At 45.8% G+C, this 22,347-nt stretch overlaps 1 protein-coding gene across 3 annotated transcripts in view; it reads left to right on the forward strand.

Moving 5' to 3' along the window:
* Positions 1–22,347, forward strand: part of LOC129812863 (signal-induced proliferation-associated 1-like protein 1) — a 109,079-nt gene that overhangs the window by 75,926 nt on the left and 10,806 nt on the right. For all 3 annotated transcript variants that reach the window (XM_055864799.1, XM_055864802.1, XM_055864801.1), the window contains 4 exons: positions 2,183–2,286; positions 2,465–2,622; positions 11,337–11,916; positions 15,420–15,694. In XM_055864799.1, coding sequence (XP_055720774.1) covers positions 2,183–2,286; positions 2,465–2,622; positions 11,337–11,916; positions 15,420–15,694 — 1,117 coding nt within the window. The remainder of the gene's footprint in view (positions 1–2,182; positions 2,287–2,464; positions 2,623–11,336; positions 11,917–15,419; positions 15,695–22,347) is intronic.

Genomic DNA, 22,347 nt, shown 5'->3' on the forward strand with positions numbered 1-22,347 from the left:
TCAATGATGTAGACATTTCTTGGTACCCTTCCCCAGATCTGTGCCTCAACACTATCCTGTCTAGGAGCTCTACGGACAATTCCTTCCACCTCATGGCTTTGTTTTTGCTCTGACAGGAAGAGTCAGATGAGGAAAATGTTTTATGTAATCCATTTGAGAATAAGGCTGTAACATAACAAAATATGGAAAAAGTCAAGGGGTCTGAATACTTTCCAAATGCACTGTACATGTGGGCATAATTGAATTAATTAGCATGAAGTTACTCTATCCAACCAGCTATTTCTAAGGTACCACCCCAAAGAGAATTTGTAAACGCCCCCTCACAATATCCTGTCAACATTCACCATGGCTTTTACCCAAATATGTGCAACATTACTTATTCATGATTGTCATCTAGAATATTAACTACGAGGCAGAAATGTTTTGTATCAAAATAGCACCCACTTGAGCAATGCATATTTATTTGACAATAGGGGAAAGATACAAAATTGCATGATTGAATAAGATATGTGGATTTTTCGTGTCGACTTTCTTTTCTGAGTGACAACTTTGTTTACGTTATCATTTAATCAAACATCAACCTTTTTTTATCCCACAAAGGGAAGACAAACTGTAAGTAGACCGGTTCCTCTTCTCTCTTGTCATGTGGTTGCCGTGTCAGTGCGTTTAATCCCCATCGGTATATCAACTTTATAAACACGTGGGTCAAAACCTTTGTCCCATGTCTTCAATTTCTGACGATACCCCCATCCTTTTGAGACATCGTTTCACACTTTTCCTTAACAGTAAAGTCCAGGAAACGGTGGTAATAGGATGAATATTGTCCATTTTTATTTTGAAATCAATCTGTGAATTGACAATTAGTTGACAAATAGATGATCCACTTCTCAAACACAGCCACATGATAGCTAAAGAGAGGAGTATTCTCAGGTGGGCGTGGCTTGAGCCTTGCTACACACACACACACACACACACACACACACACACACACACACACACACACACACACACACACACACACACACACACACACACACACACACACACACACACACACACACACACACACACACACACACACACACACACACACACACACAGTTGTGTTTAACTAACCTTGGGGGGGGGACAATTGATTCCCATTCAAAGCAAAGCACTGACAGTGCATTTAAAAGTGTGATTGGCCTTTTTTATTTGACCAAGGATGTAGCATGACAGGCTCCTGTGTGGGAACCTTACTGACCCTCTCTCTGACCTCCTCACCCCAGGTCTCACAGCTGTAGAGTCTGCTGAATATTTGCTGTATGCGGTGCTCTGATCTGCCTTGTGTGTTATCAACAATAGGTTTGGGGTAATCTCTGTAATCCAGGAAATAGGTTTTCCTCTCCTCTCTTGCAGGTTTTTTTAATGTGTAGTCACTTTTTAGTTCATGTAGCCTGTTTTTCTTTCAAATCTCTCTTGTAACCCCTCATTTCCCCTGGCTAGTCTTATCACTCCACTATACCTGTTCCTCTGACCAACTCTTTCTCATACCCCTCCCTCCCTCCCTCCCTCCCTCCCTCCCTCCCTCCCTCCCTCCCTCCCTGGTGTATTGAGGACTAAATCAGGTACACAATGGCTGGCCCACCCGCTCCACTACATCCATTATGTTCCTAATGAGAGCAGAGCAGGAAATGGCAGCTCATCGCAATTATGCACTTAATTACATTAGACAATTTCTGGCACTTCCTCTATTCATAAGCTCAATGAATATGAACATTCCTCTTTTGTCCATACATTTTAATTGTGGTGGCTGCCTGGGTAATCTTGCACCCAAAACCAAATAAGTTACTGTCATGAGAGACAAGCACATGGGTACCTCTGCTCTTAGGGTTATAGTAGACTGGTTGTGGCATACTCTTTACAATGCTACATTTTTAGATTTAGTATTTTTGAGCAACAATACAGTATTATCGATAGGGCTCTACCTGTATTACTACAATTATTTGTTGTTGTTTTCCTGTCTCACTATGTTGGCAGACATTGATCAGGCTACACTAGCATGGCTTATTGTTTGGGCTATGAAACAGGAGACAGTCTAGTACATAAAGCACTGAGCAGATAGGTTGCTGGAGGACAGAGTTGGGTTGCAGTAGCAGTACAATGGGGCCTTATATTGTGGTGCTCCTCTCCCTTCCTCCAGCTGATTCCACTGGCAGCCACTCCCTGTACACGGCCTACAGGGACTATGAGATCATGTTCCACGTGTCTACCCTGCTGCCCTACACACCCAATAACAAACAACAGGTACGGAAGGGTTCTATGATATCACATAATACATGAATATCTAAGAGACATGCTTTAGGATAACATGATATGCCATAGATGGATTCAATTATTAATCAAGTTTATCGCTGCCATGCTGAAGAATAGGACATTGAGATAGTGTAATTCTTGTATGGTTATACCATGTTTGTCCTTGTAGTTGCTGAGGAAGAGACACATTGGAAATGACATCGTCACCATAGTGTTCCAGGAGCCGGGAGCGCTCCCCTTCACCCCCAAGACCATCCGCTCCCACTTCCAACACGTGTTCATCATCGTCCGTGTGCACAGCCCCTGCTCCGAAAATACCTGCTATAGGTGAGTGTAAACCGTGTTTAGACCACAAGAGGGCCTGGTGGTCACTAAGAACCTGGAAAGCCCCTGGTACTACAACAGTGGTTGTTTTGAACTCACACAGGTAGATAACATAATGAGGAACGAGAACCACTAGAAGGCATGGTCACCAATCCAGATAAATTTGCTTGGGTAACTACTGGCTCTCCTTATTTCTCTCTGTAACCAGAATACTATAGGCAGGGTACTATAGGCAGGGTACTATAGGCAGGGTACCATGCAGGATACTATAGGCAGGGTACTATAGGCAGGGTACCATGCAGGATACTGTAGGCAGGATACTATAGTCAGGGTACTATAGGCAGGGTACTGTAGACAGGGTACCATGCAGGATACTGTAGGCAGGATACTATAGGCAGGGTACTATAGGCAGGGTACTATAGGCAGGGTACCATGCAGGATACTGTAGTTAGGATACTATAGGCAGGATACTATAGGCAGGGTACTATAGGCAGGATACTATAGGCAGGATACTATAGGCAGGATACTATAGGCAGGATACTGTAGTTAGGATACTATAGGCAGGATACTATAGGCAGGGTACTATAGGCAGGGTACTATAGGCAGGATACTATAGGCAGGCTACTATAGGCAGGATACTATAGGCAGGATACTATAGGCAGGATACTGTAGTCAGGATACTATAGGCAGGATACTATAGGCAGGGTACTATAGGCAGGATACTATAGGCAGGGTACTATAGGCAGGATACTATAGGCAGGGTAGTGTAGTCAGGGTACTATAGGCAGGATACTATAGGCAGGATACTATAGGCAGGGTACTATAGGCAGGATACTATAGGCAGGATACTATAGGCAGGATACTATAGGCAGGATACTATAGGCAGGGTACTATAGGCAGGATACTATAGGCAGGATACTATAGGCAGAGTACTATAGGCAGAGTACTGTAGGCAGGGTACTGTAGACAGGATACTGTAGTCAGGGTACTATAGCCAGGGTACCAAAGGCAGGGTACTGTAGGCAGGGACTGTAGGCAGGGTACTGTAGGTAGGGTACTGTCGGCAGGGTACTGTAGGCAGACTACTAAAGGTAGGGACTGTAGGCAGGGTACTGTAGGTAGGGTACTATAGGTAGGGTACTGTAGGCAGGGTACTGTAGGCAGGGTACTATAGGCAGGGTACCATGCAGGGTACTGTAGGCAGGATACTATAGGCAGGGTACTGTAGGCAGGATACTATAGGCAGGGTACTGTAGGCAGGGTACTGTAGGCAGGGTACTGTAGGCAGGGTACAGTAGGCAGGGTACTATAGGCAGGGTACCATGCAGTGTACTGTAGGCAGGATTCTATAGGCAGGGTACTGTAGGCAGGCTACTATTGGCAGGGCACTGTAGGCAGGGTACTATCGGCAGGGTACTATAGGCAGGGTACTATAGGCAGGGTACCATGCAGGGTACTGTAGGCAGGATACTATAGGCAGGGTACAGTAGGCAGGGTACTGTAGGCAGGGTACTATTGGCAGGGTACTATAGGCAGGATACTATAGGCAGGATACTATAGGCAGAGTACTATAGGCAGAGTACTGTAGGCAGGGTACTGTAGACAGGATACTGTAGTCAGGGTACTATAGCCAGGGTACCAAAGGCAGGGTACTGTAGGCAGGGACTGTAGGCAGGGTACTGTAGGTAGGGTACTGTCGGCAGGGTACTGTAGGCAGACTACTAAAGGTAGGGACTGTAGGCAGGGTACTGTAGGTAGGGTACTAAAGGTAGGGTACTGTAGGCAGGGTACTGTAGGCAGGGTACTATAGGCAGGGTACCATGCAGGGTACTGTAGGCAGGATACTATAGGCAGGGTACTGTAGGCAGGATACTATAGGCAGGGTACTGTAGGCAGGGTACTGTAGGCAGGGTACTGTAGGCAGGGTACAGTAGGCAGGGTACTATAGGCAGGGTACCATGCAGTGTACTGTAGGCAGGATTCTATAGGCAGGGTACTGTAGGCAGGCTACTATTGGCAGGGCACTGTAGGCAGGGTACTATCGGCAGGGTACTATAGGCAGGGTACTATAGGCAGGGTACCATGCAGGGTACTGTAGGCAGGATACTATAGGCAGGGTACAGTAGGCAGGGTACTGTAGGCAGGGTACTATTGGCAGGGCACTGTAGGTAGGGTACTGTAGGCAGGGTACTGTAGGCAGGGTACTATAGGCAGGGTACCATTCTGGGTACTGTAGGCAGGCTCCTGTAGGCAGGGTACTATAGGCAGGGTACTGTAGGCAGGGTACAGTAGGCAGGGTACTGTAGGCAGGGTACTATTAGCAGGGCACTGTAGGTAGGGTACTGTAGGCAGGGTACTGTAGGCAGGGTACTATAGGTAGGGTACCATGCAGGGTACTGTAGGCAGGATACTATAGGCAGGGTACTGTAGGCAGGGTACTGTAGGTAGGGTACTGTAGGCAGGGTACTATAGGCAGGGTACCATGCAGGGTACTGTAGGCAGGATACTATAGGCAGGGTACTGTAGGCAGGGTACTGTAGGCAGGGTACTGTAGGCAGGATACTATAGGCAGGGTACTGTAGGCAGGGTACCATGCAGTGTACTGTAGTCAAGATACTATAGGCAGGGTACTGTAGGCAGGCTACTATTGGCAGGGCACTGTAGGCAGGGTACTATCGGCAGGTTACCATAGGCAGGGTACCATGCAGGGTACTGTAGGCAGGATACTATAGGCAGGGTACTGTAGGCAGGCTACTATTGGCAGGGCACTGTAGGCAGGATACTATAGCCAGGGTACTATAGGCAGGGTACCATGCAGGGTACTGTAGGCAGGATACTATAGGCAGGGTACTGTAGGCAGGATACTATAGGCAGGGTACTGTAGGCAGGGTACTGTAGGCAGGGTACAGTAGGCAGGGTACTATAGGCAGGGTACCATGCAGTGTACTGTAGGCAGGATTCTATAGGCAGGGTACTGTAGGCAGGCTACTATTGGCAGGGCACTGTAGGCAGGGTACTATCGGCAGGGTACTATAGGCAGGGTACTATAGGCAGGGTACCATGCAGGGTACTGTAGGCAGGGTACTGTAGGCAGGGTACTATAGGCAGGGTACCATTCTGGGTACTGTAGGCAGGATACTGTAGGCAGGATACTATAGGCAGGGTTCTGTAGGCAGGATACTATAGGCAGGGTACTGTAGGCAGGGTACAGTAGGCAGGGTACTGTAGGCAGGGTACTATTAGCAGGACACTGTAGGTAGGGTACTGTAGGCAGGGTACTGTAGCCAGGGTACTATAGGTAGGGTACCATACAGGGTACTGTAGGCAGGATACTATAGACAGGGTACTGTAGGCAGGGTACTGTAGGTAGGGTACTGTAGGCAGGGTACTATAGGCAGGGTACCATGCAGGGTACTGTAGGCAGGATACTATAGGCAGGGTACTGTAGGCAGGGTACTGTAGGCAGGGTACTGTAGGCAGGGTACTGTAGGCAGGATACTATAGGCAGGGTACTGTAGGCAGGGTACCATGCAGTGTACTGTAGTCAGGATACTATAGGCAGGGTACTGTAGGCAGGCTACTATTGGCAGGGCACTGTAGGCAGGGTACTATCGGCAGGTTACTATAGGCAGGGTACCATGCAGGGTACTGTAGGCAGGATACTATAGGCAGGGTACTGTAGGCAGGCTACTATTGGCAGGGCACTGTAGGCAGGATACTATAGGCAGGGTACTATAGGCAGGGTACCATGCAGGGTACTGTAGGCAGGATACTATAGGCAGGGTACTGTAGGCAGGGTACAGTAGGCAGGGTACTGTAGGCAGGGTACAGTAGGCAGGATACTGTAGACAGGGTACAGTAGGCAGGGTACTAAAGGCGGGGTACTGTATCCTGGGTACTGTAGGCAGGGTACAGTAGGCAGGGTACTAAAGGCGGGGGACTGTATCCTGGGTACTGTAGGCAGGGTACAGTAGGCAGGATACTATAGGCAGGGTACTGTAGGCAGGGTACAGTAGGTAGGGTACTAAAGGCGGGGTACTGTATCCTGGGTACTGTAGCCAGGGTACTATAGGCAGGATATACATTTTTGTTTGATTATGGTTGACAGGGAGAGATGCTGTCTAGCTGATGGGATGGGGCCCTACTCTACTGTTCTCACTGTGATCACGGAGCTCTGTGGCATTCTCACTGACACGCTCATCCACACCTCACCCCCTGCCACACGCACAGAGACACTCACTCACTCACTCAACCCTCCTGCCTGCCACACTGCCTTGGGGCAACGGAGCTGGAGCGATCTGAAGGAGTTAGCGGCATACACGTCAAGGTTTCCCTTGCTGGACGAGCGAATCAGAGGATTTTTGAGCAGCCGTGCAGTGCTCTGTCCCTCAGTGCTCACAGACCCTCCCAGAGGAACACTTGTACAGGCTCTGGGTCTCAGCTCAAACCTCATCAAAGTTGGGCTAATTTATTCCGAGCCCTCCCCTCCAGTAACCCCTCTACCCCCCCAGCGCTGACTGCCAACGATTAGATGCCCTCCTCAGCTGGAGTTGTTCTTTTTTAATGGGGACATCTCTTGATTTGAAGCCAACGAGTGTCGTCAAGGAGAAGAGGCTGAGAGGGAGAAATGCTGGCTTTTCTTCTTGGATGAAGTAGAGAGCGGGACCCTGAAGCAGTGCTCCACTTCACCCAGAGCAGCTCTCAGCATCCAGCCTCTGGCTCAGTCCCATGGATCTAATGAACACACTACAAGTTCCAACCCCTATCTGTTCTGCCACCAGAGAGCTGATATGCTAGAAGCCTGAATTGCTTGGAGCCTGGGATGCCATTTCAAAAAGGAGTAAAAACTCACAAGATCTAGCAACAGAACAGCGGTTGGACGGGCAGCGCAAGCAGCTATAATTAGCTGGATAAAGCTGTGTGTACCTGCAGTAGTGTGATCAGACCAAGCAGACAGGAGAGGAGGATTCACTTCAAGGAGACATATTTTTATAATGCCTAGCCCAGTCAGGAGTTCGTAGAATCACATAAACAGACCAACTTGGAAACGTAAGGGTCAGATGCCGGAGCACGAGCAGGTGGGTCTGGGGGTTGTGTCACTGTGTGTGTCTATGTGTGTGTGTGTGTGTGTGTGTAGGAGGGATCCGAGATGTGATGCTGATGACCAGTGTGAAAAGGAGGGGGGTCTGTGGACACAGGGGTTTCAGCGACCTCACACACACACACACACACACACACACACACACACACACACACACACACACACACACACACACACACACACACACACACACACACACACATACACACGGCTGAACTACTGTGCTGTATTGCATAATGCGTGACACAATGACTACGTTTTGCCAAGGTTTTATTGGATATTGCTGTTTTGTGATAGTGCGGTTGAATTCTGACTCATCAGAGATTATAAAGTTGCTACAGTAGCTTTAAATATTGATCAGTATTGTGTGTGTGACTGGCTCTGTATCCTGTTTACACGCAGTGAAATCGGGATCTTTGGAATGATGCATCAGTGATCTTCAGGCCAACAGAGAAGTAGTTGGCCTGTGGCCAGCCTAGCGATACAGCCTAGTGAAAATCTTGTGCTATCAACTGCTGTCCAAATGCAGATAGGTCAATTTAGCCATATTGCATAACGATCAGAGCTTTGTTTCTACAAATAGGGAGTAGCCTCCTCCTCTCCACTCCACGTATCTTCTCTGTGATCTGGGGTCTTAGGACTGGCTGGGAGTGGCCGTCACAGTGGTAGCTGGCTTGTCAGCTGCGCTGAATGTATAGTTATATACGCCTGCCTGGTTGAGCGAGGCTTGGGCTGTAATGTCACAGCTGCATGTGATGGCTGTGTTATCTGTTTAATGGACTGGACTGAGGCTTGTCATGACTCTGACATCAGCCTACATGAGCCTGGCCGGCAGTGGGTTTCTATAGTGCTACTGTTCAGCTTTTCCTCACCATTGTTGGATTATATATGGATTTGGAAGCCAATCATTGTCAGTCAACTGCATCAGAACTAGGTTAGCTTTCATGCTAACTTGTCTCATTAAACTCTAGGAGGCCTATTGTGGAGCAGCAATGGGAGTTGAATGGGAAGAGTAGTAGGTAACCTAAGTAGAACCTTGACCATAGAAAGACTCATGCCCTCCTTTATGCTGGGAAGGGAAAGGGGCCAGGAGGAACGATAACCACGTGAAAACTCTATAAGAATGTTACTGCTCTTCTTTCCCAGCCTATGAAACTATTTTCTGCCCTCTAGTCTGCTGTTTTCTGTCCTCTAGTCTACTGTTCTCTGTCCTCTAGTTTACTGTTTTCTGCCCTCTAGTCTGCTGTTTTCTGCCCTCTAGTCTATTGTTTTCTGTCCTCTAGTTTATTGTTTTCTGTCCTCTAGTCTACTGTTTTCTGTCCTCTAGTTTATTGTTCTCTGTCCTCTAGTCTATTGTTTTCTGTCCTCTAGTTTATTGTTTTCTGTCCTCTAGTCTACTGTTTTCTGTCCTCTAGTCTACTGTTTTCTGTCCTCTAGTTTATTGTTTTCTGCCCTCTAGTCTACTGTTCTCTGTCCTCTAGTTTATTGTTTTCTGTCCTCTAGTCTACTGTTTTCTGCCCTCTAGTCTATTGTTTTCTGCCCTCTAGTCTACTGTTTTCTGCCCTCTAGTCTACTGTTTTCGGCCCTCTAGTCTGCTGTTTTCTGTCCTCTAGTCTACTGTTTTCTGCCCTCTAGTCTACTGTTTTCTGTCCTCTAGTCTACTGTTCTCTGTCCTCTAGTTTACTGTTTTCTGCCCTCTAGTCTGCTGTTTTCTGCCCTCTAGTCTATTGTTTTCTGTCCTCTAGTTTATTGTTTTCTGTCCTCTAGTCTACTGTTTTCTGTCCTCTAGTTTATTGTTCTCTGTCCTCTAGTCTATTGTTTTCTGTCCTCTAGTTTATTGTTTTCTGTCCTCTAGTCTACTGTTTTCTGTCCTCTAGTCTACTGTTTTCTGTCCTCTAGTTTATTGTTTTCTGCCCTCTAGTCTACTGTTCTCTGTCCTCTAGTTTATTGTTTTCTGTCCTCTAGTCTACAGTTTTCTGCCCTCTAGTCTATTGTTTTCTGCCCTCTAGTCTACTGTTTTCTGCCCTCTAGTCTACTGTTTTCTGCCCTCTAGTCTACTGTTTTCTGCCCTCTAGTCTACTGTTTTCTGCCCTCTAGTCTATTGTTTTCTGCCCTCTAGTCTACTGTTTTCTGCCCTCTAGTCTACTGTTTTCTGCCCTCTAGTCTGCTGTTTTCTGTCCTCTAGTCTACTGTTTTCTGCCCTCTAGTCTACTGTTTTCTGTCCTCTAGTCTACTGTTTTCTGTCCTCTAGTCTACTGTTTTCTGTCCTCTAGTTTACTGTTTTCTGCCCTCTAGTCTGCTGTTTTCTGTCCTCTAGTCTACTGTTTTCTGCCCTCTAGTCTATTGTTTTCTGTCCTCTAGTCTGCTGTTTTCTGTCCTCTAGTTTACTGTTTTCTGCCCTCTAGTCTACTGTTTTCTGTCCTCTAGTCTACTGTTTTCTGCCCTCTAGTCTACTGTTTTCTGCCTTCTAGTCTACTGTTTTCTGTCCTCTAGTCTACTGTTTTCTGCCCTCTAGTCTACTGTTTTCTGTCCTCTAGTCTACTGTTTTCTGCCCTCTAGTCTACTGTTTTCTGCCCTCTAGTCTACTGTTTTCTGTCCTCTAGTCTACTGTTTTCTGCCCTCTAGTCTGCTGTTTTCTGCCCTCTAGTCTACTGTTCTCTGCCCTCTAGTCTACTGTTTTCTGCCCTCTAGTCTACTGTTTTCTGCCCTCTAGTCTACTGTTTTCTGTCCTCTAGTCTATTGTTTTCTGCCCTCTAGTCTACTGTTTTCTGCCCTCTAGTCTACTGTTTTCCTGTCCTCTAGTCTACTGTTTTCTGTCCTCTAGTCTACTGTTTTCTGTCCTCTAGTCTACTGTTTTCTGTCCTCTAGTCTACACTATTCTGTCCTCTAGTCTACTGTTTTCTGCCCTCTGGTCTACTCTTTTCTGCCCTCTAGTCTATTGCTTTCTGTCCTCTAGTCTACTGTTTTCTGCCCTCTAGTCTACTCTTTTCTGCCCTCTAGTCTATTGTTTTCTGCCCTCTAGTCTACTGTTTTCTGCCCTCTAGTTTACTGTTTTCTGTCCTCTAGTCTACTATTTTCTGCCCTCTAGTCTACTGTTTTCTGCCCTCTAGTCTACTGTTTTCTGCCCTCTAGTCTACTGTTTTCTGTCCTCTAGTCTATTGTTTTCTGCCCTCTAGTCTACTGTTTTCTGCCCTCTAGTCTGCTGTTTTCTGTCCTCTAGTCTACTGTTTTCTGTCCTCTAGTCTACTGTTTTCTGTCCTCTAGTCTACTATTTTCTGCCCTCTAGTCTACTGTTTTCTGTCCTCTAGTCTACTGTTTTCTGTCCTCTAGTCTACTGTTTTCTGTCCTCTAGTCTACTGTTTTCTGTCCTCTAGTCTACTGTTTTCTGCCCTCTAGTCTACTGTTTTCTGCCCTCTAGTCTACTGTTTTCTGCACTCCCTGAGAGGATTGGATAGGGATAAGACATAGTAAACACAGCAGCTTGCCATCTTACACCTATTCAATTCTTTCAGATCTAGTGCCCTGAGGATCCATTGAGATTGAGTATAGGACTCCCTCCTTCAGTGCACTTACTAGTTAGTGACCTCTCTCTCTTCCCCCCCCCCCCTCCCCCCAGCGTGGCTGTGACTCGTTCCCAGGACGTGCCCTCCTTCGGTCCTCCTATCCCCAAGGGTGTGACCTTCCCCAAGTCCACTGTCTTCAGGGACTTCCTGCTGGCCAAGGTCATCAACGCAGAGAACGCCGCCCACAAGTCTGAAAAGTTTGGTGCCATGGCGACACGCACGCGACAGGAGTATCTGCGGGACCTGGCAGAGCGGCACGTGACCAGCACGCCGGTGGAGCCCACGGGGAAATTCCCCTTCATCTCATTGGCTCACAAGCGGAGAGAGAGGGTACGGCCGTACAGCGGGGCAGAGTTAAGGAGCCTAGGGGCAGTGACATGGCCGGTGCATGCGGAGGACCAGGTCGCCGGGGCGGAGAGGGAGTGTCTACTGGCCATCTCCAACGATTTCCTCATCCTATTGGATCAGGAGGCTAAGGCTGTGGTCTTTAACTGTGCCACGCACGACGTCATTGGCTGGTCCTCAGGCAGCCCCGCCTCCATGAAGATCTACTATGAGCGTGGGGAGAGTGTGTCGCTGCGCTCCATCAACAACAACACGGAGGACTTTGGAGAGGTAGTGAAACGCCTGGAGGTCAGTAGCAGCACAGTTCATCTGTGTATTATTGCTGATGGCTTTATAATGTTTCACACACCATCTGTTGTGATTATTACAGGTGTCCCAAGTTTCAAGCCAGATAAGGACCTTTCATCATTAACAAATGGATTATAATAAACATACCTCTCATTTCCACCTCTGATAATCCATTATGTTCAAAGGAGATGCAGAATAGGCCTACAGTGATTACAAACACAATGTTACAGGTATAGCACTCAGCATTGAGCGTATTTGGAGAGGTAGTTTAATCATTCACATGTGATTAGGCAATGCCAGTTGTCTTGAATGAAAGATTAACACTATTTGCATAGGGTTAGTTCATGTTTGTGTGTACAGTGAGTGTGTATGCCATACCCTTTCTTGTCGGAAAGCGGAGGCGTGCATCAGTGATGTAGCATAATATCCTGCTCTGGCCCTGTTGTGGTTGCCTGGAGGTCTGTGTTAAGTACTATGTTACAACCTCTTTCCACCTGACACTGGGTCAGAAGGGCCAGGTAAGGTGTATTAAACCTTAAACCCTCCCTCCTGTACAAAAACACTTTAATTGAAGGGTAGCGCATCCGCTGATGATAGATTCAGTCTGTTAGTGTGTCTCTTATCAGATCTAAGCCCAAGGGCAGATTGTTTATGTGATGTGTTTTACAGTAGCAGCAGCCAACAGAATAGTTTTGTTTTTTATTTATTCAACCCTTATTTTACCAGGTAAGCTGACTGAGAACACATTGTCATTTACAGCAATGACCTGGGGAATAATTACAGGGGAGAGGAGGGAGGATGAATGTGCCAATTGGAAACTAGGGATTATTAGGTGGCCATAAGGATATGCAAGACACTGGGGTTAACACCCCTACTCTTACGAAAAGTGCCATGGGATCTTTAGTGACCACAGAGAGTCAGAACACCCATTTAACCTCTAACGAGCCTCAACCCCGGATCCGGGAGCACCGCTAGCATAGCGTCACAATTAAATAGTAGCATCTAAATATCATTAAATCACAAGTCCAAGACACCTAATGAAAGATACAGATCTTGTGAATAAAGCCACCATTTCAGATTTTTTAAATGTTTTACAGGGAAGACACAATATGTAAATCTATTAGCTAAACACGTTAGCAAAAGACACTATTTTTCTTTGTCCACCATTTTTTCTCAACACCAGTAGCTATCACCAATTCGGCTAAACTAAGATATTGATAGCCACTAACCAAGAAAAAACCTCATCAGATGACAGTATGATAACATATTTATGGTATAGGATAGGTTTTGTTAGAAAAATTTGCATATTTCAGGTATAAATCATAGTTTGCCATTGCAGCCACCATCACAAATCTCACCAAAGCGACTAGAATTACTACAGAGAGCAACTTGTATTACCAATTTACTCATCATAAAACATTTCTTAAAAATACACAGCACATAGCAATGGAAAGACACAGATCTTGTGAATTCAGACAACATTTCAGATTTTCTAAGTGTTTTACGGCGAAAACACAATAAATCGTTATATTAGCATACCACATATGCAAACGTTACCCGAGCACTGATTCTAGCCAAAGAGAGCGATATCTTATCATCGCCAAAATATATAATTTTTTTCACTAACCTTCTCAGAATTCTTCAGATGACACTCCTGTAACATCATATTACAACATACATATAGAGTTTGTTCGAAAATGTGCATATTTAGCCATAAAAAAACGTGGTTATACAATGAAAATAGTAGCAAAACAAGCCTGGAAATGTCGGTCGCCATCTTTGAGTGATCTATTTTAATCAATAGCTAATCATATACTTGACTAAAAAATACAGGGTTGACAGGAATCGAAAGACAAATTAGTTCTAAATGCAATCGCTGATTTACATTTTTTAAATTATCCTTACTTTTCAATACAGGTTGCGCCAAGCGAAGCTATACAAAACAAAATGGCGGCGTAAGCGTTTAACATTTTTCGACAGAAACACGATTTATCATCATAAATTGTTCTTACTGTGAGCTGTTCTTCCATCAGAATCTTGTGCAAAGAATCCTTTCTTGGGTCTAATCTTCTTTTGGTCGAAAGATGTCCACTTGTCCGTCGAAATGCCCATTAACGTACGACCGGGACCCCGAAATGTGCCCAGCGCTTCAAAGTGCACAACAAAGCAATGCCTCAAAATCGCACTAAAAGGATATAAATTGCTATACAACGGTTCAAATTAACTACCTTATGATGCTGTTAACACCTATAACGGGTAAAAACATGACCGGAGAAATATTACTGGCTAAACTAACGCTTGGAAGGAGGCGAGTCCGATGTCCTTCACGCGCAAGGCGCAGGCAGCAAAGGGAAGCTACTTCCGCTATTTGGTGTCTTATAGAGGCACTGATTGCGCAATCGACACCATTCAAAGCGTCATCACGCACTGACATCCAGGGGAAGACGTAAGAAGTGTCTGTTTCTCCATAGCATTTACACGGACCTTTAAACTGACTCCAGATCAGTGGCCAAAATGTTTGAAATCTGACTCCCTATCATGAAAAGTGCTGTAGATTGAGTTCTGTTTCACTCAGAGACAAAATTCCAACGGCTATAGAAACTAGAGAGTGTTTTCTATCCAATAATAATAATAATATGCATATTGTACGAGCAAGAATTGAGTAGGAAGCCGTTTAATCTGTAGTGCAAATTATGCTAATGCGAAAACAGCACCCCCTATAGTCGCAAGAAGTTAACATCCCATCCAAAAGACTGCACACTACACAGGGCAATGTCCTGGGGCATTTTTTCAGACAAGAGGAAAGAGTGCCTCCTACTGGCCCTCTAAAACCACTTCCAGCCCCATCTGGTCTCCCATTCAGGGACCAACCCTGCTTAGCTTCAGAAGCAAGCCAGCAGTGGGATACAAGGTGGTATGCTGCACAGAGCATACACAGCACATGCAGTGTAGTCTGTCTTTGGATTTAGAGGTTTCTTACATTATGTAGTGTGGCAGACCAGGGGGTTGGATCTAAACGTTTACACAGACAGAGCAGGATTAGCTCAGTTTCAAAGGGGTTTAAAATAAAATAATAGTCCAAAAGAAAAGGATAGGTCTCCCCCAAGATACCGTGTTCTGGGTTCCGGGTCTTGCTGTATCCTGTAGGGAACTCACTCCTGTTACCTCTGGTAACGTCCCCAACTATACGAGAGTCCTTTCCTCCCCCAGTCTCTCTCCTGTGTGCTGCCCTTCTGGCAGCTTTATGGGACTTGTACAGCTGGTGAGCAATCAGCACTTGATTACTCACCAATCCCCAATCAGCCCCAATTAGTCCTGGCCGGAGAGCCCGTCGAGACCTGGCACGTCCAGCAGATGGAGCCATCGCCTCGTGATGTATACTCAGTCTGTCACAAGGCCTCGACGATTCTCCCCCTGTTGGCTGACCTGCTGTACGCCACAGTAGTTATAACTCTTCTCCTTCACCTCTTTCTCCTCACCCTCCCCCTCTCCTCTGTCTCTAGCTCATGTCAAAGGGCAGCCAGACCACAGAGATGACCCTGAGGAGGAACGGCCTGGGCCAGCTGGGCTTCCATGTGAACTTTGAGGGCATCGTGGCAGAGGTAGAGCCCTACGGGTACGCCTGGCAGGCGGGGCTGCGCCAGGGCAGCAGGCTAGTAGAGATCTGTAAGGTTGCCGTGGCATCGCTGTCCCACGAACAGATGATCGATCTCCTGAGGACCTCTGTCACCGTCAAGGTGGTCATCATACCCCCGCACGAGGACTCCACCCCTCGAAGGTACAGCTCAGAGACAACAAATAAGTTCATTATCAACAGATATGTGCCTCTATCAGTCATATCAGTAGCATGCATTTGGGTATTGGGGCAGCACTGCAGTGTTTGTAGTGTATATCTCAATGTAATAATGGCGCCGAAGCAGATGGCTGCCGTTTTACGATCACGTAACCAATTGTGCTATTGTGTATGTTTTTTCGCGTTATTTGTAACTTATTTTGTACATAATGTTTCTGCCACCGTGTCTTATGACCGAAAAGAGCTTCTTGATATCAGGGTAGCGATTAGTCACCCCGTACTAGAGGAATTCTTCTTCTTCAACGAGTTGGACAGGAAGGATTTACTCCAGACACCCGACAAGGACCTCATCCCCGTCATTCGCTGGAGGAAAAGACGGAGATATCGTGGACGACGGTCCTGGTGCCTTGTAAGGATCCGTCGCCGAGAGGGTAATCTACATTTACCATCGGTCCTATTAGCCAACGTACAATCAATTGATAATAAAATAGACAAACTACGAGCACGTATATCCTACCAACGGGACATTAAAAACTGTAATATCTTATGTTTCACCGAGTCGTGGCCGAACGACGACATGATTAACCTGTTTGGGGTGCAAGCCCGAAATCGGAACGAAAATGACAACAGCTGCAGGGCGCGAAATTCAAAATCTATTTTTTAAAAATATTTAACTTTCACACATTAACAAGTCCAATACAGCATTTGAAAGATAAACATCTTGTCAATCCAGCCAACATGTCCGATTTTTTAAATGTTTTACAGAGAAAATACCACATATATTTATGTTAGCTCACCACCAAATACAAAAGTGGACAGACACGTATGAATATGATTATGATGTATGAATTATGATTCAAGTAGCATGCACAAGCCAACCGAAATAAACTAAAACCAACCTAAAGAACCCAGAAAAAACTACCTCAGATGACAGTCATATAACATGTTACACAATAAATCTATGTTTTGTTCATAAAAAGTGCATATTTTTGCTATAAATCAGTTTTACATTGATGCTACCATAAATGCTACCACATAGCTACAGCCTGAATCCAGACGGGAGTAGCCAGAGAAAATACATACACCAACGTCGACTACTAATTACACCTCATAAAACATTTCAGAAAAACATATGGTGGATAGCTAATGAAAGACAGATATCGTGTGAATAAAGCCAATATTTCCGATTTTTGAAGTGTTTTACAGCGAAAACACAATATATCGTTATATTAGCTAACAACATAAGCTAGCATAAGGCAGCACTAGCATAAGTCAAGCGCTAGCCTAGCACAGTTAGCAGAGTTAGCATAGCACAGTTCGACAGATATATGAAAAAGCATCCCAAATTGGGTCCTTATCTTTGTTGATATTCCATCAGAATGTTGTAACGGGGTCCAATGTCCAGTAGAGTCTTTAGTTGGGTTCCAGAACAAACTATTTCCCTCTTTGGTTAGCAAGCACAATAGCATTGCGGCGCTAACCTCTCCTTCTTCAAAAAATTCTTCCAAAACATCACGTCTAAAGTCCAGAATAAATTGCAATAATATAATTAAAGTATATTGAAAAAACATACTTTAGGATGATTTTGTGACATGTATCAAATAATATCGCAGTCAGAGATCATATTCACCGTTATCGACCTTCTTCCAGAAGCCGAGACCAAATTATGCTTCAGAGAATCAGAGAGGTGCGGGGGGCTGCTATAATCGACATCCATGTCTTCGGCGCCCGGGGAACAGTGGGTTAACTGCCTTGCTCAGGGGCAGAATGACAGATTTTTACCTTGTCAGCTAGGGGATTCGATCCAGCAACTATTCGGTTACTGGCCCAATGCTCTAAACACTAGTATGAAGTCTCCATCCTTTACGTTGTGCATGAAATATGAAAAATAATTAAAGTATTTTTGTTTAGACAGGAATATGATTTTAGGAGCCATAAGGGATAATTAGCCTCCTATAAACTTTGCACAGTAAGTAGCCACGCCCAGAGTGAGGTCAGAGAGAGTGTAAGCCTGACAGCACCGTCCCTCTCGACCAGAGTCAATCAATCAATCAATTTTATTTTATATAGCCCTTCGTACATCAGATAATATCTCGAAGTGCTGTACAGAAACCCAGCCTAAAACCCCAAACAGCTAGAATGCAGGTGTAGAAGCACGGTGGCTAGGAAAAACTCCCTAGAAAGGCCAAAACCTAGGAAGAAACCTAGAGAGGAACCAGGCTATGAGGGGTGGCCAGTCCTCTTCTGGCTGTGCCGGGTGGAGATTATAACAGAACTATGCCAAGATGTTCAAAAATGTTCATAAGTGACAAGCATGGTCAAATAATAATCATGAATAATTTTCAGTTGGCTTTTCATAGCTGATCATTAAGAGTTGAAAAACAACAGGTCTGGGACAGGTGGCGGTTCCATAACCGCAGGCAGAACAGCTGAAACTGGAATAGCAGCAAGGCCAGGCGGACTGGGGACAGCAAGGAGTCACCACGGGCGGCAGTCCCGACGCATGGTCCTAGGGCCCAGGTCCTCCGAGAGAAAGAAAGAGAGAAGGAGAAAATTAGAGAGAGCCAAGATTTTCAAAATGTTCATAAATGACAAGCATGGTCAAATAATAATCAGGAATAAATCTCAGTTGGCTTTTCATAGCCGATCATTAAGAGTTGAAAACAGCAGGTCTGGGACAGGTAGGGGTTCCATAACCGCAGGCAGAAGAGTTGAAACTGGAATAGCAGCAAGGCCAGGCGGACTGGGGGCAGCAAGGAGTCACCACGGCCGGTAGTCCCGACGTATGGTCCTAGGGCTCAGGTCCTCCGAGAGAAAGAGAGAAGGAGAAAATTAGAGAGAGCCAAGATTTTCAAAATGTTCATAAATGACAAGCATGGTCAAATAATAATCAGGAATAAATCTCAGTTGGCTTTTCATAGCCGATCATTAAGAGTTGAAAACAGCAGGTCTGGGACAGGTAGGGGTTTCGTAACCGCAGGCAGAAACAGTTGAAACTGGAATAGCAGCAAGGCCGGGCGGACTGGGGACAGCAAGGTGTCAGCATGCCCGGTAGTCCTGACGTATGGTCCTAGGGCTCAGGTTCTCAGAGAGAAAGAGAGAACGAGAGAATTAGAGAGAGCATACTTAAATTCACACAGGACACTGGATAAGACAGGAGAAGTACTCCAGGTATAACCAACTGACCCTAGCCCCCCGACACATAAACTACTGCAGCATAAATACTGGAGGCTGAGACAGGAGCGGTCAGGAGACACTGTGGCCCCATCCGAAGAAACCCCCGGACAGGGCCAAACAGGAAGGATATAACCCCACCCACTCTGCCAAAGCACAGCCCCCACACCACTAGAGGGATATCCTCAACCACCAACTTACAATCCTGAGACAAGGCCGAGTATAGCCCACAAAGGTCTCCACCACAGCACAACCAAGGGGGGGCGCTAACCCAGACAGGAAGTTCACGTCAGTAACTCAACCCACTCAAGTGACGCACCCCTCCTAGGGACGGCATGAAAGAGCACCAGCAAGCCAGTGACTCAGCCCCAGTAACAGGGTTAGAGGCAGAGAATCCCAGTGGAGAGAGGGGAACCGGCCCTGGAAAGACAGCAAGGGCGGTTCGTTGCTCCAGAGCCTTTCCGTTCACCTTCACACTCCTGGGCCAGACTACACTCAATCATATGACCTACTGAAGAGATAGGTCTTCAGTAAAGACTTAAAGGTTGAGACCGAGTCTGCGTCTCTCACATGGGTAGGCAGACTGTTCCATAAAAATGGAGATCTATAGGAGAAAGCCCTGCCTCCAGCTGTTTGCTTAGAAATTTTAGGGACAATTAGGAGGCCTGCGTCTTGTGACCGTAGCGTACGTGTAGGTATGTACGGCAGGACCAACTCGGAAAGATAGGTAGGAGCAAGTCCACGTAACGCTTTATAGGTTAACAGTAAAACCTTGAAATCAGCCCTTGCCTTAACAGGAAGCCAGTGTAGGGAAGCTAGCACTGGAGTAATATGATCAAATTTCTTGGTTCTAGTCAGGATTCTAGCAGCCGTATTTAGCACTAACTGAAGTTTATTTAGTGCTTTATCCGGGTAGCCGGAAAGTAGAGCATTGCAGTAGTCTAACCTAGAAGTAACAAATGCATGGATTAATTTTTCTGCATCATTTTTGGACAGAACATTTCTGATTTTTGCAATGTTACGTAGATGGAAAAAAGCTGTCCTTGAAACAGTCTTGATATGTTCGTCAAAAGAGAGATCAGGGTCAAGAGTAACGCCGAGGTCCTTCACAGTTTTATTTGAGACGACTTTACAACCATCAAGATGAATTGTCAGATTTAACAGAAGATCTCTTTGTTTCTTGGGACCTAGAACAAGCATCTCTGTTTTGTCCGAGTTTAAAAGTAGAAAGTTTTCAGCCATCCACTTCCTTATGTCTGAAACACAGGCTTCTAGCGAGGGCAATTTTGGGGCTTCACCATGTTTCATTGAAATGTACAGCTGTGTGTCATCCGCATAGCAGTGAAAGTTAACATTATGTTTTCGAATAACATCCCCAAGAGGTAAAATATATAGTGAAAACAATAGTGGTCCTAAAACGGAACCTTGAGGAACACCGAAATGTACAGTTGATTTGTCAGAGGACAGACCATTCACAGAGACAAACTGATATCTTTCCGACAGGTAAGATCTAAACCAGGCCAGAACTTGTCCGTGTAGACCAATTTGGGTTTCCAGTCTCTCCAAAAGAATGTGGTGATCGATGGTGTCAAAGGCAGCACTAAGGTCTAGTAGCACGAGGACAGATGCAGAGCCTCGGTCTGACGCCATTAAAAGGTCATTTACCACCTTCACAAGTGCAGTCTCAGTGCTGTGATGGGGTCTAAAACCAGACTGAAGCATTTCGTATACATTGTTTGTCTTCAGAAAGGCAGTGAGTTGCTGCGCAACAGCTTTTTCTAAAATTTTTGAGAGGAATGGAAGATTCGATATAGGCCGATAGTTTTTTATATTTTCCGGGTCAAGGTTTGGCTTTTTCAAGAGAGGCTTTATCACTGCCACTTTTAGTGAGTTTGGTACACATCCGGTGGATAGAGAGCTGTTTATTATGTTCAACATAGGAGGGCCAAGCACAGGAAGCAGCTCCTTCAGCAGTTTAGTAGGAATAGGATCCAGTATGCAGCTTGAAGGTTTAGAGGCCATGATTATTTTCATCATTGTGTCAAGAGATATAGTACTAAAACACTTAAGTGTCTCTCCCGGATTACAGGCAACATCCACACTGAGCTAAAGGGTAGAGCTGCAGCATTCAAGGAGCGGGACTCTAACCCGGTAGCTTACAAGAAATCCCGCTATGCCCTCCAACGAACCATCAAACAGGCAAAGCGTCAATACAGGACCAAGATTGAATCGTACTACATCGACTCTGACGCTCGTCGGATGTGGTAGGGCATGCAAACTATTACATACTACAAAGGGAAGCACAGCCACGAGCTGCCCAGTGTCACGAACCTACCAGATGAGCTAAATTACTTCGATGCTTGCTTCGAGGCAAGTAACACTGAAACATGCATGAGAGCACCAGCTGTTCTGGACAACTGTGTGATCACGCTCTCCTTAGTCGATGTTAGTAAGACCTTTTAAACAGGTCAACATTCACAATGCCGCAGGGCCAAACGGATTACCAGGATGTGTACTCCAAGCATGTATTCCGTGACCAACTGGCAGTCTTCACTGACATTTTCAACCTGTCCCTAACTGAGTCTGTAATACCAACATTCAATAGTCCCTGTGACCAAGAACACTAAGGTAACCTGCCTAAATGACTACGGACCTGTAGCACTCACGTCTGTAGCCATGAAGTGCTTTGAAAGGCTGGTCATGGCTCACATCAACACCATTATCCCAGAAACCCTAAACCCACTCCAATTTGCATACCGCCCCAACAGATCTACAGATGATGCAATCTCCATTGCACTCAACAAGTCAAGTCAAGTCAAGTTTATTTTATATAGCCCTTCGTACATCAGCTAATATCTCGAAGTGCTGTACAGAAACCCAGCCTAAAACCCCAAACAGCAAGCAATGCAGGTGTAGAAGCACGGTGGCTAGGAAAAGCTCCCTAGAAAGGCCAAAACCTAGGAAGAAACCTAGAGAGGAACCAGGCTATGAGGGCTGGCCAGTCCTCTTCTGGCTGTGCCGGGTGGAGATTATAACAGAACATGGCCAAGATGTTCAAAATGTTCATAAGTGACAAGCATGGTCAAATAATAATCAGGAATAAATGTCAGTTGGCTTTTTATAGCCGATCATTAAGAGTTGAAAACAGCAGGTCGGGGACAGGTGGCGGTTCCATAACCGCAGGCAGAACAGTTGAAACTGGAATAGCAGCAAGGCCAGGTGGACTGGGGACAGCAAGGAGTCACAACCCTTCCCTCAACGTGTTCAAGACAAAGGAGATGATCGTAGACTACAGGAAAAGGAGGACCGAGCACACCCCCATTCTCATTGCCGGGGCTATAGTGGAACAGCTTGAGAGCTTCAAGTTCCTTGGTTTCCACATCACCAACAAACTATCATGGTCCAAAAACACTAAGACAGTCGTGAAGAAGCCACAACAAAGCCTATTCCCCTCAGGAGACTGA

The sequence above is a fragment of the Salvelinus fontinalis genome, chromosome 16, assembly GCF_029448725.1.
Source record: "Salvelinus fontinalis isolate EN_2023a chromosome 16, ASM2944872v1, whole genome shotgun sequence".
Classification (NCBI taxonomy): Eukaryota; Metazoa; Chordata; class Actinopteri; order Salmoniformes; family Salmonidae; genus Salvelinus; species Salvelinus fontinalis.